The 18,535-nt window shown below is 46.2% G+C and overlaps 1 protein-coding gene across 3 annotated transcripts in view; it reads right to left on the bottom strand.

Moving 5' to 3' along the window:
- LOC139338531 (zinc finger E-box-binding homeobox 1-like) overlaps positions 1 to 17,387 on the bottom strand; it is a 59,605-nt gene extending 42,218 nt beyond the window's left edge. The window contains exon 1 of one of the 3 annotated variants that reach the window (XM_070973649.1): positions 17,292 to 17,387. In XM_070973649.1, coding sequence (XP_070829750.1) covers positions 17,292 to 17,349 — 58 coding nt within the window. In that variant the 5' untranslated portion in view covers positions 17,350 to 17,387. Of the gene's footprint in view, positions 1 to 15,633; positions 17,208 to 17,291 lie in introns of those variants that run through there. The other 2 variants (XM_070973650.1, XM_070973651.1) reach the window with 2 other exon arrangements.
- Between the last annotated feature and the right edge of the window lie 1,148 nt (positions 17,388 to 18,535).

The raw sequence follows: 18,535 nt of genomic DNA, 5'->3' as shown, positions 1-18,535 counted from the left end.
GATATAATCCTCTATTGTTTATATCGTAATTTTAACGTGTGGGCTGTGAGCTCGGCTAATGTAACTGCAGCAACACTACTGCTTTGCGGTAGCAGTTTATGTCACCCGCAAGACCTCCGTTACGGCACTGCTAACGTTTTCAGCCACGCGTGTGAGAGCCAGCGGGAGCATGGACGTAAACGACGTAGCAGAGATGGAGAGCACAGTGGACGCTGAACCAACAGAACCCAAAGAGGAATTGGTGCCGAAAAGAGGGAATGGAAACTCCATTGTTTGGCACTGGTTTGGATTTAAAAATGCAGACACCGACCAAAAAACGGTAATCTGCAAAACATGCCGCCAACAAGTCGTCACTAGCGACTCGAACACATCTAATCTTTTCTATCACTTAAAGACACGGCATGAAGAACAGTGCAGAGACAGCGTTAAAATGTGACAAACTACTAGAGAAACACACACCAAACGAGCCTGAAAGAGTCAATGTCCAAAGACGTTAAAAATATTGCTTCTATTTTTAATTGTTTTTTAATTGTCTAGTAACAAAACAGAAAGTAGTAACAAAAAGAGGGACTCTGGCACTAAAAAGACTTTTTATTGTTTTCTAATTGTCTTGTCCCTTTATATATAAAATATGTGTTTTATAAATAAAAGGAGAAAAGATCAGAGGAGTTGGCATTCACTTCATGTGTATATATATAATTTTAAGTAAAAATACTATATCGGGATATATATCGTTATCGGGATATAAATTTTTGTCCATATCGCACAGCACTCGAGTCTGAGACGATCTTTGGTCTATTAACTTACATGCAGGCGGATCAAACAGTCCCAGCGTCTGGCACAGGAAGGACTGAGCAGCGCGACCCTCCACTGTTAAAGTATTGACCTGTTTTGAGAGCATAATGAGATGCTAGCCTTCTTTTCCTTTACAGGTGTGTTTAGGGAAAACAGCAACAATAAACAACTCACAGCGTTACAGGCAATAAAGACAAATGCATAATCCAAAAGCTGCAGGCACACAAAGCAAACCCCCCAGATGTATGGACAGCCAGCGAGGATATACGCATGTGTGTATGTGTGTGTGTGTGTGTGTGTGTGTGTGTGTGTGTGTGTGTGTGTGTGTGTGTGTGTGCGCGCCTGTTTACCCAGTCACACAATGCAGGGAGGAGGGGAAGGAAAACGCTGGGACAGGGAGAACCTTCCGAACGCAGTTTAGCAAAATGTCAAGCACGTTCAGATCGCCGGCCGGCTGAAATGTCATCCAGGCGAGGCGGCGAAGAGGCTGAACAGGAAAACACAGCGCAGGTGTATCTGCGCCAAGTGAACGCCAGACAAATGTTTATAATTACATCACCTTCTGGCCACAAATGCGCCCAATTTGCCGTAACTGTTGGAGGAATCAGATGGATTAAACTCCAGAACACCTCGACCTTTATGATGTGTTTTTTTTCCATTAAGCGCCATTAAATCCGACGCAGACTTCTTCTGAAATCGCGTGTGTGTGTGTGTGTGTGTGTTAAAGGCTCTAATGAACACGTGCGTGGCCACGGACGTGACGCGTTTCAGCTTCGGAGGATCCGCTTTTAAAAATGGCTAAAAAGGAGGCCGCTGAGGTCTGAGAGTCAAGACGAATCGATTCTCCGAGCGCCTTTCAGAGAGCAGGTCTGTCACAAAACACAGAAATGAAAACAAATTCAAAGTCGCAGCTCGAGGGGGAGCCTGTGTGCTCCGACCAGCTCGGTCTGCTCAGAGGTTCTGGGCCTGGCTGGAACCTTCCTCCCCTCAAGTGTGCTTTAATATGATTGTGCTGAAGGGCTGCGTGCTCACCACAGGAGGAGAGTTTTATATCGACGCCTGCCTGCTGTAACAGCGTCAGGTGGTATTTATGAGACCTGTAATGGGCTGAAGCCCGGGCACACCTGCTTCGCTGGGAAGGGTTCACTGTATATACACACACACACCCCCATTCGCACATATTAACTCCCTCATACAAGCAGCAAATCCTCGTGTCTGCTTGTCTTCGGTTGCCGTTTTAGCCGTATTTAAGCTAAATCTGATGAGGGCACAGTGTACACAAACAAACTGAACCTGTCTCGACTTGGACTGAGCGGGAGAGGAAAGAGGAAGGCTGCACAGCTTTTCCAGGAAAGAAGTCAAACTTAAGGCAACCAGGGAAGAAACTTTTAGGTCACGTCCCATTAACATATTTCCACGCACCTATCCTAGTTTGGATTAATGAGTTTTGCATGCACCTTTTTCCAAATTAGCATGACTTTCTTTCAAGAGCACAGTCACACATCAAATCAAGGCTGCAGCCAACGATCATCATCTAACCCGCCAATTATTTCCTCAATGAACGGTTCGGGTGAAGCTGACGCATCCACACGAGGGCTGGTGGAAGGCAACGGACAGCTGAGCGAGCTGAATGAGGGTCGCTGTCAAACACAGAGCAGAGGAAGGAGTGTGAGAGCAAGCAGCTTCTTTTCCTCGTTTATTCAAGTTAACTGCATCGACCTGGAAGCATCTTCTTCCTGTATACAAATAATGAAAATGCAGTTTACTGACCAGCATCACAGGGTTTTTGAGCTTGTGAAGTTTGGATTTGCAGTTCTTTTGTGCACTGCAGTCTGGTGTGCAGACTGCTTCCATACTTGTGAGTTTCTGTGAGTTTTGGGCCTCTTCCTGCCTTTTCTGTTAGACCGTTGGAGGCGAAGCGACTGGTGACTAATGAGCCTCTATACAAGCTCACTACAGGTTGGTGAGATTAACTCCCAAGTATCTCTGAACTCACATTAAGATGCCTGCTGCATGAGACCAGAGGCGAAAACAAACACGCTGATGAAACCCAGTCGAGACGTAGACGCTGCAGCCTCGGAGCTGCATCTGTGCCAATTCTCTTACGCCGATAACCCAAAAAGGAAAACTGCGTCTCGGCCAGACTTCTGCTTAGGTTACACGCTTGATGAGGGCAGGAAATTGGACTTTTTGCCCATCGATTACACCCGCTGGCGGTTTCCAAAAGTCAACAGCTCATTTGGAGTAACACACCTGATCCCAACATTTTCAGAACAAAGGAAAAAAGATGGCGTCAGTAAGGCTCAGACCAAATCTGACCTCCAAACAGAAGAAGGTCGTCTAAACTAATCGACCACAGACAAAACTTTGCATCACTTTGCTCTGAAAGCTGCCACTTTCCTCTCATGTCAACAAACGGTTGAGATAAAGTGCAGCCTCTGCAGGCTGGTTATGTGGTTTAATGTGTGCAAAGACGACAGTTTACCTACGCAGGTGTGAAGATAACACAGAGCTTCCTCTTCGTTCAATCAGCGCCACTTCAACGACTACAGCAGCATTAAGAATATGAGCTTTTTCTTGAAAATGAACACAGTCCGGTCACAGCAAGCACCGCTGCAGCGCTACTACAGAGGAAACCCTGTAAGGACACACAGCAGACCCCCCCTCACTTCCTGGCATAGCAGACACACCCCCTTGAAAGTAAACAGGCAACACAATCTTAATCTCACACACACATAACTGTTAATGGTTGATAACTTCAGTCTGGTAACGACAAAGCGCCACAGTATCGACAGATGCGATGATGCAAACGGCTTCACGGGCGCACGCTTCTGCACACAAAACACAGGCGAAGGTGTCACCCACAGGTTCACCCCAGCGGAGGTGAACCAGGGAGGGGGCCGAAATCCCCCCGAGCAGCAGCAGCAGCGCGAACGCAGACCCGAAATGATGAGAAAGCCCGCAGTGTCGTTGGTCCGTGTGTCTCGCAGACTGAACAGCTGACGCCTCAGCAATCGCACTGCAGCGGCAACACTGATGCCAAAACTGCTTTGATCAACAGAAACGTACCAAAGCGGCGAAGCACGGCGGCGTTCTCAGCGAGCAGACGCCGAGCGATTACACAGGAAAGCACATCGGATGGGATGTATAGAGAATAACGCAGTGCGAAGGGCGAGAAGGCTGTGAAACGCCTTGTAGTTGTTGCTGTAGGGCTGGGCGATATGGCTGAAAACTGTATCACCACATAAGTGTTTTATATCGGCCGATATCGGTAATTATTGATATTTTTAATGGCCTATTTAAAATAAGGACCAAGAGAAAAATACATGACATTTAGTTCACAAGCTGATTCACCTTCTGCTGAATAAAATGTTTTCAAATATGTGCAGTGTTTTGGAAACAGAGCAGAAACTGAGGTGGACTTGACATCTGTAACATACAAACAAACAAACAAACAAACAAACAAACATCATAGACAGCACAGTAACACTGACTGAACTATAAAACCAGCCTCGACATATGAACAACTTTAGTCACTCTTCTTACTCTAAACATGAACTATTCAATTATATTTTTATTATAAGAGATGTTTGTAACCTGGCTTCTCCTCAGTGCTCAGTGAAGCATGTCTTTAGCTCTATGATACGCCGCTGCCTCCGTTACATCTTCGTGCCTTTTAGATGATTTGTCATCAGGCACTGAAGCAGATACCTCTGCATGGTGGTCAGCTGGACGTTGGCGAATACGGCTGCGCTCCAAAGAGTGAGCGCGGCTAAGGTGGGGACGACAGACTTGCATAAGTTACAGACCACATTGGTCTGACTACGGTCCAACTTATAAAATCCAAAAAACTGCCATACTGGCGAGCTGACTTTCCCTGTTCTATCGACGATTTCTTCGCTCACTCAAACACGAGACGAGATGGTGCAACCGAACTTGATAATGTTACATGATTGGCGTGTTAGCGTGTCTCTCCCACTGATCAGCGCTTACTCCCTCCCTACGAGTGCCTTTGTTCATGCAACCAACCTCGCTTCGGTTTCTTCCGACAAAGAAAAAAAAATCTTGAATGTTTTATCAAACGCATTTTTTATTGATATTGATTACGTGTCTATCGCGAGACATATCGTTATCGTTTTATCGCCAAGCTATAGTTACATGTGTCTCAATCAATCTGCCCATTATTTTCTCAATTAATCCACTAACTGCGTGTCAGAAAATAGTGAAAAGTGTCCAAAAGAGTCCTGACAGTTGAAAAGATGGACCAAATAACTGACATGAGAACTCAGAGCGAAGGGCGCAGTCCTGACTCGACAAAGCTGGGGGGGCTGGAGTCCAGTGTCCAGTGTGTGATCTTTCTCTATCAAACAATTAAACGGCATCAGTCAAAATGTTTACTCCTTCAGTCCTGTGATGCTCGCTCCTGCTGCTGCAGAGCTCCAGAACATACACATGTGCATATTTTCCATCCACGCCGACTCGAGGCTGCGAACGCTGCCAAACATGCAGCTGCTAAACGCTGACTTGGAGAAAGTGAATACTTGTGGCCCTTTCCTGTTTCGGTGTCAAAAAAGCCGTTAAATCAGATCTGACTCGCTGTGAGACGATAAAACTCAACGCAGAGCAGAGAGGGAGACGGATGAATCTTTTTTTTGTCTATAAAATGAAGAAGACGTGTGAAAAATGGCCGTGACGAGTTCTGAGAGCTCCAGCTGGCAAAGAGATAAACAGCAAATGTTTACATTTGAGAAGCGGGAAGCAGGGAATATTTAGTTTTCCTATTAAATTCTTCAATTATTAAGCTCTCATTGTAAATGATGTGACGTTAGGGTTTCCATTCCGTTAAAGGCCTCAGACATAAAACACGACGCCATGTTGACATTTTATTCATCCACCACACGATTAGACTCTTTCAAATAGCAAAATATGGCTAAATCATAAAACACGGGGGAAAATAAACAGATTTCGTAGGGCTAACTGTTGCGTCACATGAAGCGTAGACTAACATGTACTCAGATAAACCCTGTGCAGTCTGACTTCCAGACCCTGCGACCCCCCCGCCAACAGCCACAGCAAGGTGGTAATGCTGTTATTGTCACAGCTCCGGTTCAAACGTGTTGCTTCGTGCCTACAGCTCATCAAAAACCAAACGCTCGTCTGGCTCAGCAGCCGCCTCAATTACAGCGGCATGGCCCCCGGTCCTGTCGTCCCTCCATCCATCCAGGCTGGGTGTAATTCATCAGGGCTGGGTGGCCTCCATTAGCGCCCCTCCGCAGGGACAGGACGGCCTCTAAAGCACAGCACTCAGGGAGCGCGCTGGGGCCCCGCACTTTACCCTAACAGCTTCATCAACTCCACATCCCCAGAGCCAGACACACACACACGCACGCACGCACACACGCACACTCATGCACACACCCTCTGGAGGGCCCAATTAGCAGCCATCACCTGTAATTCAATAACAACACTCCCTTTCAGCCTCTCAGCTCTCTCTTTCACTCAGCTGTGAATTAGCCTGCATGATTTCAAAAGGGTGACTGCTAATGTTCTCCAACATCAACAAAAAAATCTAAATCTACCCGACAGTGTATTAAAGCCTTCGAATATTTTTTTGGGGGGGGGGGGTTTCTCGAGGTGTCTTCCACCTCGCCTCCCGCCTTCCTCTCTGTGTTTGTATCGCCGCTCTGGCTCCACGCACCGCCAGCCCACAGGACGCAGCGTGGAGAGAGTCCACCTCTCAGCTCGGCGTCTAATCAAATCCTCTGCTCCATTTCAACGTGTCCACGCAACATCCGCCCGGCGTGGCGAGACAGGGAGAAATGAAGAGGGGGCAGCTATCCGACGATGAAACAAACATCCCGATAAACGAGGAGAAATCTGTCCACAGAGCGTCAACAGAGCCGCAGCACAGCGGTGCATCAGCAGACAGGTATTCAAAAGTGAACTGAATGATGATCAAATACCAATAATCATGAGTTCATGATGACAACTAATGACCTGTTTTAGCCGGCCAGCAATCCAAAAGCCAAAGATGTTTCATTTACATGATCAGAAAGCAGAGAAAAGGGGCAAATCTTGACATCTGAGAAGCTGGAACGATCAAACGTTTGACAATTAATCAATTATCAAAATGATTGTCTGCTGACTAACTGATTAATTGACTACTTGTTTCAACTCTAATTCATGGTGAATCGAACCTGACATGAGGAAGCAGAGACAGATTCAGCTTTAGGCAGACGTCCTCTGACACGTAGGACCAACAACCAATCACGTTCGTTTAACTTCTCTGGGAACCTGAACCACAGAACTGATTTCTCCTCCGACTCGATTGCGTAAACGTAAACGGAGGGAAAGCTAAACGTCATGGTCGACGGCTTCTCCTGAGACACGAGAAAGCACGAACACACATACCTGCAGAAATACAACCACTTTGTTGTGGCAGTGGGAGAAAAGCAGCATGTAGATTACCAACCCAATGCTAAACACAGCGGCCAGCATCAGAAAGCCCGGCTCCCTGCGAGGTTAGCAAGAGCATACGATTCCCATAATGCCTTGCAATGACACCACAGAGAGGTGTTCATTTCTACCATAGCTTTGTACCCGACTGGCTCTGGATCAACGAGGTGACTGAACATGTTTACTTGGTACAAAATGTCACGTTTTCAGTTCTGTCCACTTTAATTTTCTGCTTTGAGCAAGTGCGACACGACGTTTGATCAAATTTAGACTTTCCTGACTGAGCCATTTGTCGAGCACTGTGATCTGAGAGGAGAAGATGAGAAGACACCCCCCTGTAATGTGCTCCTAATCTAATTCTCTCCTCCACTCCCACCTGTCCTGCTGCTGCTCTACCCACTCAGGTCTCTGGGGGGTCTTCAGTGAGCCCAGGGCCCCTCCTAACCCACCTGTCCACCGCTCATGATTTATGTCTCCTGAGACCACCGGGAGGTCGCCTCCCCAGCTTCTCCTGCAGGTTTTCACTTGTTTTTTAAAGCTTTATTTAATCAGAAAGAAGTTGGAATCTTCCCAGAATTCCTCGGTCGGGTTGCGGTTTAGTTTGTACGAGTAATGAAAAGTGAAATCAGAAAAAATGACCCGCTGCAGCTCTTTAAGTTATTCTAATACATGACGTTCCTGTGAAAATAATCTGGTTCCTGTGAAGAGGCATTTGAGCGCGGTGAAAGAATATACCGTGGTACATGCCTGAAGAAACACTTTCCATTACTGTACGCTGTGGAACGTCAGCACGCATGCAGGGCTATTCTAGCTTAAAAACCTCTTCCAGCTCATGACAGCTCAGCTCAGCTCAGCGGATGAGTAATTAAAGAGATGTGCACTTATTTCCAACAAGAGGCAAAGCTTGAGTTTTCTGCAATCAAGTGGGAATCGTTTACGCTGGACACGTCCTGTATTGGTTTTTACATGTTCATCCCTTTAAAAAGTGAATCTCCAGTATAAGAAATAAGAATGATCTATGTCCCAAACAGCAGATTACACTTTGTTAATGAACATTCGATTCCATGCCTGCAAATAATGATTATTTTCATGACTGATTAATCTGACAGCTGTTGTCTTAATTACTCTTAAGTCTGTAAAAGGTCAAAAACTAACAGGAAACTAAATATTTGGGGCTTTGGACTATTATGTAAGATGCAGAAAAGCAGGAAATCCTCACAAACAAGCGGCTGAAATGAGATAATATGAAGGATTTACGCTTGAAAAATGACAAACGGTTAACCGATTGTCAAAATAATTGACAATTACTTATTTACTGGTGTCAAACTGGGCTTTCACTTCATACTGCTTCACTGTTTTGTGTATTTCATTAGCGCCACACTTCTCTCCATCTTAGCATTGCTGCACCTGTTTCTTTTCAGTTTACCTTTGAGATGCGTCCCAATTCTAACAGAAGCGTATCAAAACGAGTAGCCTATCACAGGCGTGCGACACTCCACTTCAGTGACCGGCACGCTCAGGACTACGGCTCGACTTCGTCTCTACTGTATCTGCGGCTCGGCGCCGTGCCTGGAGGTGGGCGGCGGTTTGGGCCGAGTGCTCACGGATTTCCTCTGAGCTGGAGGATCCGGCGGCCTCTGTTCTGCTCCTCGGGCGGCAGGAGAAAAAAGAGAATGGAGGATGGCAGGATATGCAAATTGTGCCACCACCAAAGGAGAGGGAGAGGAGTTTCCCACCGGCTGAGAGTGAAAGACCGCCCCCCCCTCACAGACACTCACAGGGCTTTGAATGGGAGGCTTTCTTTTGACAAATACTGGTCTGCAGGCACACAGAACCGACAGTCAAACACACATATAAACACAAACAAGCAGGAAATCATTCAACACTCCTGCAAATGCACATGTGCACTCATACATGGGAGTTGTAACACACACACACACACACACACACACACACACACACACACACACACACACACACACGTGCACGGTGTGTGGTGGGATACTGGTGAGCTGCAGCAGAACAAACTGGGTCCCTTCACCACAGGCTGTCTTTGGGAGCTCAGTCTCAGTTAGCACCACAGTGCAGATTAAAGTTTTAGCTGTTAGCTGAACACATGAATATTCAGGTGGTTAAACAGGGACGATGAAAGGCAACAGCAAAGCAGGTTACTTGTGGTAACGGGCTAGGCCACCTTTAAGAACAGTGCTAATACGAGTTTGGCAGTTCCTCTGAGATTTTACGCACCAGTGGCGCTGGAGGTAAATGTCAGTTTTGGTTCCACATTTGGCTTCGCTGTGCGCGTAGGTGGCAGCGAGCTCACTATGTCTTCACATCATCAATTTTAAACGGCATTGTAAGTTCAGAGGAGTTGGCTTTACTCTCATCTTACTTTAATTAAGCGCGGCAGACTGAACGTAAAATGGATCTTTTCTGCCGCTTCTTCTTAGCATGACACATCTTTCACGTGTCACACTTCTATGAGGGCGCAGCCGCTTTAAACTGTCATTAAATTACAGCAACAAATCCAGAAAGAACAGACATTCAGCTCCTGATTTCTCTCGAGGGCTTGGACTATCGCGTTGACGAACTACAGCAGCCGCCTGCAGAATGAACGAAGCGCGCGTCTGTGTTTTCAGACTATTGTGAATATCCTCCTTTTGTGAGCTCTGAATGTGTGAACAGACCCGTTTCTGCAGCCTGGACAGAGAACGAGTGACGGCTAACAATCCCACCCGAATGTGTTTTTCTCAGCTAAATCTTCAGTGTCACCCTGCCTTAAGTTTGTACTGCACTTCTACTCCTGCAGACTTGTTTTAATAGTTTATTATTAAATGCACACACTGCGTTGAATGTGTGTGTGTGTGTGGTGTGTATAATCTTTATGCAGCACACAGAGTGAAACTGCCAGAGTCCTTCTCACATGTAGTTTCTGGGGAAGCAGCTCCAGAGCTGCTCCATCGAACTCTGACCTCTCTGTGAAGGACGAGGGGGTGGGCTGGCTCTGTGGGAGGGGGGGCTACCTCCTAAAATCTGAGTTGTCAACAGTTGTGATGCGCACAACTTAAAGTTTTGAGTCTCAAAAGCAACGCTATCACACGTTTTGACATAATTAGTTGCTCTCGGTTTCGTTTCAGATCAGAGGTCAGCGCGTCATTTCCCTTCCGCCTCGACTAAAAATAGTCCCCGTGCTGAGCGCTCATGAGCTGAGGGGCAGATCACACCTGCATGACGACAGGCGCGTCCGTGCTGCTGTGCTGAGCTGATGTTTTCAGGCATTTGTAGCTTGACTGAAGCTACTTTCTGAATGTTAAGTTTAGTTAAAACTGATTGTGGCTGTTGTGCGTGGCACCTCAGCAGCTTCCCAACACACCCTGAACACACCACCAGACAGTTCAGATTATTAGGACAGGCTACATTTTCCTCTCAGCTGCACGCTGCTTACTGGAGCTACACCCCCCCCCCCCCCGCTCATATATGAAGAAAATCAGAAAACACAGGCAGACACTTCCAGTGGGCCATGAGTGATGATTAAGAGGGATTACTTTTTCATTTTTTCTGAAAACACTGCAGAGCATACCTTTAATTTCACCTGCTCTAAACCCTGTGCATGGCACACGCGCAGGGTGTGTATTGTTTAAACACCTTTAAAGCTGATGCGTAGGCCCTTATTAGGCTGTACTGAGTCATCTTTCCACGCCTGATCTGTCAAGGTGCCTTTATCGGCCAACATCACCTAATTGAAACGCGACAGCAACAGGAGCTGCTGATTCTCCCTCGCAGGCACCATGTTAATGCATGTAAATCCAAACAAGCAGGCCCGTGTTGTTATGCAAAGCCTGGAGGAAAGTAGCAGTTTCCCACCTTGATGCTAACACACACACACACACACACACACACACACACACACACACACACACACACACACTGCTCAATTAGTCACAGAGACAGCATCAGTAGCCCTGACGCACCTCCCCCTCTGGACCATAAAAGGCGATGGGAGGGGTTAATGCTGACTCGCTAAAGACATCCTGTAGTGCTTTGTCATTCCACAGGCCCATTTGTGCAAGGAAAGAGCACATGCGCGCGCACACACACACACACACACACACACACACACACACACACACACACACACACACACACACACACACACACACACACACACACACACACACACACACACACACACACACACACAGCCCCTGGCTCTTTAGCACAAGGAGAAAGTAACATGGAGGAGCGACGGTCGCGGATCAATTAACAGCTACTGTTGACCACAACCAGTTCAGGACCACTCCCCTCTGACGCTGCCATCTCTAATGTTTACAATGCACTCAAAACAAACTACACAACTGAAGGCACAAAGCTAAAAAATACTAATCCTTCACATAAAAAAAGCTTCTATATTTGACAAGTCTAACAACATTTAGCCTGATTGTATTTACTACATATGATTGTGCAGCATCACAGCATCTATTATTTGTCATCAGACGAATCAAATGAGTGCACGAGGACGAAGCCTATGGCGAGGCCCATTAGCTACAGATGAATGCTTAATATTATCTCAGGACACTCACACATGCTCTGCAGAACAGCTGTAACAAGCACCACAAGAAACCTGCTCAATCATACAAAGACAAGAGACGGACGTGCTGCAGCATTTAAAATTAACCCTTTTTTCCTTTAAGAGTGAGATTATACGAGGTTTTTGTACACTGGTGAACAGAATACAGTCCTGCATGATGAGCCAGACGGCACTGATTTGGAACAATAAGCTCAGCTGAGGGGCCATAGTCTTTATAAGATGATGCAAAGAGGCACTAATAGAGCATTACACCCTCAGCATCTACAGAGGAGAGCTGCATAAACACCACACACAGAGGAAATGCTGCTCATCTACGCATCAAACAGCAGCAGGCTGATCAAAGAGCCTATCACCAAAGAGACAAGAGTATTCCTTTACAACAGTAATTCAAAGCACTTTCATACCAACACAAGTCTTTTTCCCTGATTCGATGGAACTTAGAAGCAGTCAGCGAACAGTCACTGTAAACACTGCACTTGTCTGTAAATGCACCATTATCACTGCCAGTGAAAATACTCCATATAATCAAACCAAAGGTACGTTTGAGGATTATTATGACGAACAATATTTTTAGCACAACATTCAATCTAGAACAGAACTGGCTCCAAAACAAAGAGGCTATACTTTGAGGTCCCTGTAGTAGTGCTAAGGAGCTGTTTTCTACGAGTGGGTCCTCGTTGTGTTGGTCTCCTGCACACACAAGGTTGCACATGCTCGTGGGTGAAGTCGTACACAGTCCAGCTAATGGTTTCCCACTGCTCCGCTGATGTACAGGTGGTGAAACACGCCAAAACATGCTGCAAAGTGTCTGCAAAGACGGGGAGGACGGCGACTGCGAGGCAGTAAAGACTGATGTCGACAACGCTGCATTTAAAACACTAAAAAATCAGCTTTGAGAGGAAGAAAACGCATTCACCACCTTTGCTAAATCTCAATCAGGTTTGGTGTTTACAAGAAAACTCCTCGAGGGAACCTTTAAACACCCAACCCCTTCCTTATTTCTCCAGAAACCTCCGCGGGCCGGGCGGAGAGGCGCCGGTGAAGGCCCAGACCTGGCAGGGCTGCACGTATGAGAGGTCCAAGCCTGGGAGTAGGCCGCTGTGTTTATCCTGTCAAGGTATGTTAACACCAGGCCGCATTCCTGTAGTCCCTAAATTGCAGTGTTAGATTACAGCCCATCTGAGAGCGCGCTGGACACACACAAACACGCAGCACTTTAAAGAAGAGGAAAGGCACGATGACGGAGCCGTGACCGAAGCGGCAGCAGCAAAAGATGGCCGACGCCTGCAGAACGTGTGACGAAGATGACGTCATTAAGGCCTTAACGATTCGGCAGACAACAAACAACCTGCATGCTGCTACAGCTTACTCCAAATGTTCAGTATAATCTGTGCTGAGGGGTTAATTACGGCAAAAACAAGGACAGTAAAAGAAAAGTTGGTGGGGTCTCTGCAGGCGTAGCATAGCATAGCTACATGACTTCCTTGGCTTTTATACCACCATGTATACAGCAGCTGTCTGGAGGGAAATCATCTCTGTGAAGAAGCAGAGCAAGGCCGACTGAGTGCCACCTACCAGTAACACCAGGCAGGTCAGTTTCAGTTGGTTTAGACAGGTGAGACCAATGCTGGACGGCACTCTGACGCTGCACAGAGACGCATGAAAACCAGTCTCAGTCAGCAGACTGCAGCGTGGCTGATAATGAACCAGATCATAACTGCAGGAAATGACAATAAAAACACGAGCTTTGATACACCAGCCGTGCTCACGCATAAAAAAAATATTCAAGGGCAAACGACAGTCTGAACTGCTGCTCACATCCAGCTTTTTTCCCTGCTGTTCTCCACTGTCTTAAACACCAGAGACGCTGCCACGGCGAAGAGCTCAAACCATGTTTATCTTAAATTACATGGACTGGAAGTGGATTTCTTTTCACGCCCTAACTCTGCCTTAACCAGCAAGAGTGACAGATCACCTAATCTGCCTGCTTACAGTCTGCGAGTGACTTTGTTAACAGTTCTGGTTCACTTCAGTAAAGCGCAATGAGACACTAAAACCACAAAATAATGCTAAGTCAGCTTTAAAGTCAGCCTTAGTTTGGATCTGATGAAGGTGTGTGAGGCCTTAACACATGCTGTTTACGACGCTCTGCTGTTATTAACCATGTGTTCTACAGCTGCCTTTATTAGATTACTGTGTCTATGGTGCTGTCCTTTGGGTTAAAACTGTAATAATTTTAATTATAATAGTCGCAGACCGTAATTAATAACGATAAGCAAAACTCCAACGAGAGGGGTCCCTGAGACATGTGAGGTGTTACGGCTAAAGCTGAAACTGCTAGTTGATCAGTCAATTAATGTAGAAATTAATTGGCTACTTTGATCATCGATAAATCGCTTAATAAGTAATTTTCTGTGACGCAAAAAAAATTCTCAGGTTCTATATTTGCTGGTTTTCTTTGTTGTAAATGTTCAAGATGAAAATATATATTTGGGTTTTTTTGTCTTTTGGACTGTTGGTTGGACAAAACAAGCAGTTTCAGCTCTGGGGAATCATTAAATTGAGAAAAATTATATTCTCATATAATAAATAACTGTTGAACTGAATGATCGGTGGCTGATGTGGCTCCATGATGACTTAAAGCATTAAAAGGGATGAATGAAATGTTCGTACTCTCACCTGAACAACACCTGAGTGGACTGTGATTCAAGGGAAGCCCATCGACTGTCTGCCTGTCACTTTCCTCCTCATACATGGCGGAAAGTTTGCCCACCTTCATGTTTGCGTGGATGTTAATCAATTCATTTACAGAACACAAAGCCAGCATCGAGCAACAGGGGCAGATGAACCGCTGTGCATTTAAAGCACAAAGTGGAGCTTTTGTTTTTGCTTTTTTGTGGCGGCGGAGTTGATGGGATCAGCAGCTGTTTGCTCCATCATGGTGATGACAGGCTGGAGGTCATGGTACATTAGCACAGGCTAATGTTTGGCACATCAGCTGCTTTGAAATTCAAAGGGGCGAACGGGCTGTGGACGAGCAGCCTGAGTCAGTGTGGATGAAAACTCACAGAAACAGACGTCTGGATAGAGGCAGGGCTGGAGAGTGACCGAGGAGGAGCGGTGCGCACTGAATCAAGGCACCTTTTGCCATCTTGATTGTGCGCCCCGTCACGCGGACAAGGATGCGCTCCTTCCACGTTATAACCCACCTAACGTTACATGTTTGGAGACTAAACGAAACGAGACGCGCAGGAACACTCCCATCAAGAATCCGAGCCGCGCGCGGCAAGGATATCACGAGGAAATCGGTTAAAATACACCTTTATAGGTGTTGCATCACCTTGCGTACCTGGCTGTCTCCGGTCCAGAAAAAAAACAGCAACCCCGCCTTCACTGCAGTAATGGTACTGACCGCCATTCCCTTCCGCACACCGCTCAGGAAATTGTATAACGAATCACCGCAACACAATAGATGGAAACGAGAGGTTTGACGGCGAGCTTTGCAGGCACAGTTATTGTGCACGGTGGGGGATAACAAGAGGAATAACCACCTTATGCACCGCTCATTTTCCGTGCAGACACACACGGAGCTGCTGAGTGCACTCGACCGAACAAGGCAGCCAGCCCGCACACAAAAAAATACATAAAAGGGAGGATAAAGCATGCACAAGTGGGTCAGAAATGCGTGTCGATGAGATAAATCCCGCGAGAATGAAGGGATGCGAGCATCCATGCGAAGCTGGCACTGGCACACGGTGAAAACTACAAAAAAAAAAAAAAAAAATCATCTCTACCTGCACAAGTTGACATTTGGAGCGGTTTTCCTGGCTCCTCACGAGACGCAGAGCCTTTAGGAAGCGGCGAGCAGATCCTGATGCGTTCACGGTCGAGAGCCAGCAGGTGTTATTTCTGTTTATTTCTAGGCCATTTGTCAGCCCCGTTATCCGCGTTCAGGTAAACATGATGATGATGATGATGATGATGATGATGATGGCTCCTGTACGGACGCGCAGAGTCACCGTCGTGTCGTCAGCAGGAGGAAAAAAAAAAAAAAAGGTGCTTTCCAGCCCCTCGGCTCACACACATCAAGCCTCATAACGGTGTCTAAAAATATATAAATTTATGGGTTTACTTTTTTTATTGGCTGATGCGATGTAAGAGGGGGAGAGTACAGGTGAGAAACCGTCCAATCAGGGATCAGGCTTCGGAGGGTTGTGTAAATTCGACTTACATCGAAACTCTATTTTTACATCCTTTACTTCATAATAGGTGGACTTAAAATACTCTTATTGTGTTTACCCACAAACACCTATTGTGACGTAATTTCTGATGATCTCACAGAGATAAACTTCCTGTAGCTGATATTAAAGGATCATTACAGTTATATTCCACTAAGTGCGACAAGATAAATAAAATGTCAACAGGAGCATATTTTTAATTACGGGGCTCGAAACCTACGCTTTCATACGAGGACACACATTTCCTTAAAATACTCAATTGCTGGCAAAAACAGCTTTTTTTCTAGCAATGCAAACGGTTCACAAACCCGAATTGGCAGGTGCAAAAAGAGCAAGTCGACCATAGGCAATGGATGCAATTTGCACGACTCTCAACAAAAAGCCCACGCTGAATAACAAGAATTGCTCAATTTGTAAAGCAACACTGGTACGAACAACGAGGAAATACATGCATGGCGATACATTTCCCAATCTACGTCAGGAGATTTAAAAACACATTTTCCACTCTTACCTTAACTAGAGGAACATGTGGTGCTGCAGTTGAAGCTGGGAGGGGTGGAAGTGGAGATAAAATAAACATCCCATCTCCTGCCATCACCCGAGCAGCAGTGATGTCGACCAAATCCCATGCAAAAAATCCCACCAATTCACCGAAACAGCGGATAATGCATCCGGCCGCCAACACAAACCGATGAAGTTGAATTATTTTGCACGGGAGGGAGGAACTGCACCATCCGGGGCCGAGAGAGCCGCAAGTTAGCACGAAACTAACCCCGCAACAACCTCGCCCTAAAAAAAGCCCACAGTACACTACAAACTGCGCTCAACGGGCCACGTTGTTCTGCGAAAGCCCCGCAACCTGCCGCCAAGTGTTGCTATGGGTGGAAAAGTGGCAGAAAGTACAGAAACAAAGCGGAGAAAAGTTGAGGAAACTGAAAATACAGACAACTATCGAGCGCTCCTCGGGTTCTTAGAGCTGACGAATAACGGTTCAGGCAGCCAGGCGGCCCCGTGCACCGCTAGGCGGAGAGACGCCAGCCAGGTATAACGGTACACCACCACACTGACATGAACACACTAATACTCCCCAAAACTCCACGAAACGTGGTCCAACTCACTCCCAAAAAGTCTCCAGAGTGAGTTTACCGAGTGGAAAGCTCGCCGGCAGCCCGCCCGGCTCGCCCGGCGGCGTTTACGGGAGACTTCGGACTTACCGCTGCTCCTCTTCGGGTTCGCCTGTTTTCTGCGCTTACACCTGGGGCCATCCGCCATGATCCTCTCGCTGAGTCTGAAGCGCAGCCGCTCGCAAGTCACCTCCCTCCTCCTCCTCCTGTCTCCCCCCCTCCTCTGCCTCACCCCTCCCCTCCCTTTCCCCTGTCCGCTTTACGACATCACCTTCCCCCCGCGAAACACCTGGTTTGCGACACACCGGACGCTTTACGGCATCACCTTCTCGAACACCTCAGCACGCGGCCCCTCCTACTGGCCGCTCGCGGGTGTGTGCTCTGTGTCTGCGCTGGTCTCCCCGCCCCGCCAGGCTCGGACCAGGCTCCTCCAGACTGCTGAATAAAGTGAAATATAACAGCGAGGTGTTTCTCCACAGGTGGAGACGCAGACATTTGTGGAGCTGACGGGGAATTAATGAGTCAGTGATGGAGGAAGTGCTCACATAATTCACGAGTGGCTTAAAGCAGCAGTATGCTACATATACTCAAGTACTGCACCTAAGTAATATTTATATGCAGGCTGTTTGTACTTTAGGTGAGTATTTACATTTTAGGATTCTTTTTCTTCTGCTCCACTACATTTTGAGGGCAGTTATTGTACTTTGTACTCCACTACTGCTTATGACGATGTTTATGAAGGGATTTAAATTAAATTTAAATTTAAATAACGTGATGTCCACATTAATGCACCACTGATTAGAATCCACTAATAAAATTTATGGCCGTTTTCTATAATGAATGCTTTTACTTTTGGTCCTTTAACTATGTGTTGATGCTAATGCTTTTGTACTTTTACTTTAGTAAGAGTTTCAATGGAGGACTTTTACTTGTAACAAGGTATTTTGACACTGTACTATTGCTACTTTTACTCAAGTAAAGATGTGAATAAGCAGCAATAACATACAGCAAAACTGCTCTATCACATGTGGAAGTTCAGAATTTATTATTATTATTATTATTATTATTATTATTATTATTATTATTATTATTATTATTCTTGCAAATGCATTAATGCATATTCAGCATTTTACTGTTGTAGTTGGTCAAGGTGGACTTGATTTTAACTGTTATGAGCTAATGTAAGTAAAAAGTACTCTGAAATGTGTGCTTAATTGCAGTACTTGAGCAAATGTACTTGTAGTTACATTCAATTCATTCTGGAAACTTGACTTTCACATAACTTTCACACACTGTCACATTCACTTAACATTCCCTTAACTAAAAGTACAGTA

This window comes from Chaetodon trifascialis, chromosome 11 (genome assembly GCF_039877785.1).
Source record: "Chaetodon trifascialis isolate fChaTrf1 chromosome 11, fChaTrf1.hap1, whole genome shotgun sequence".
Taxonomy (NCBI): Eukaryota; Metazoa; Chordata; class Actinopteri; order Chaetodontiformes; family Chaetodontidae; genus Chaetodon; species Chaetodon trifascialis.
The sequence above is the reverse complement of the archived record's forward strand: the minus strand, read 5'-3'. Positions and strand labels throughout refer to the sequence as shown.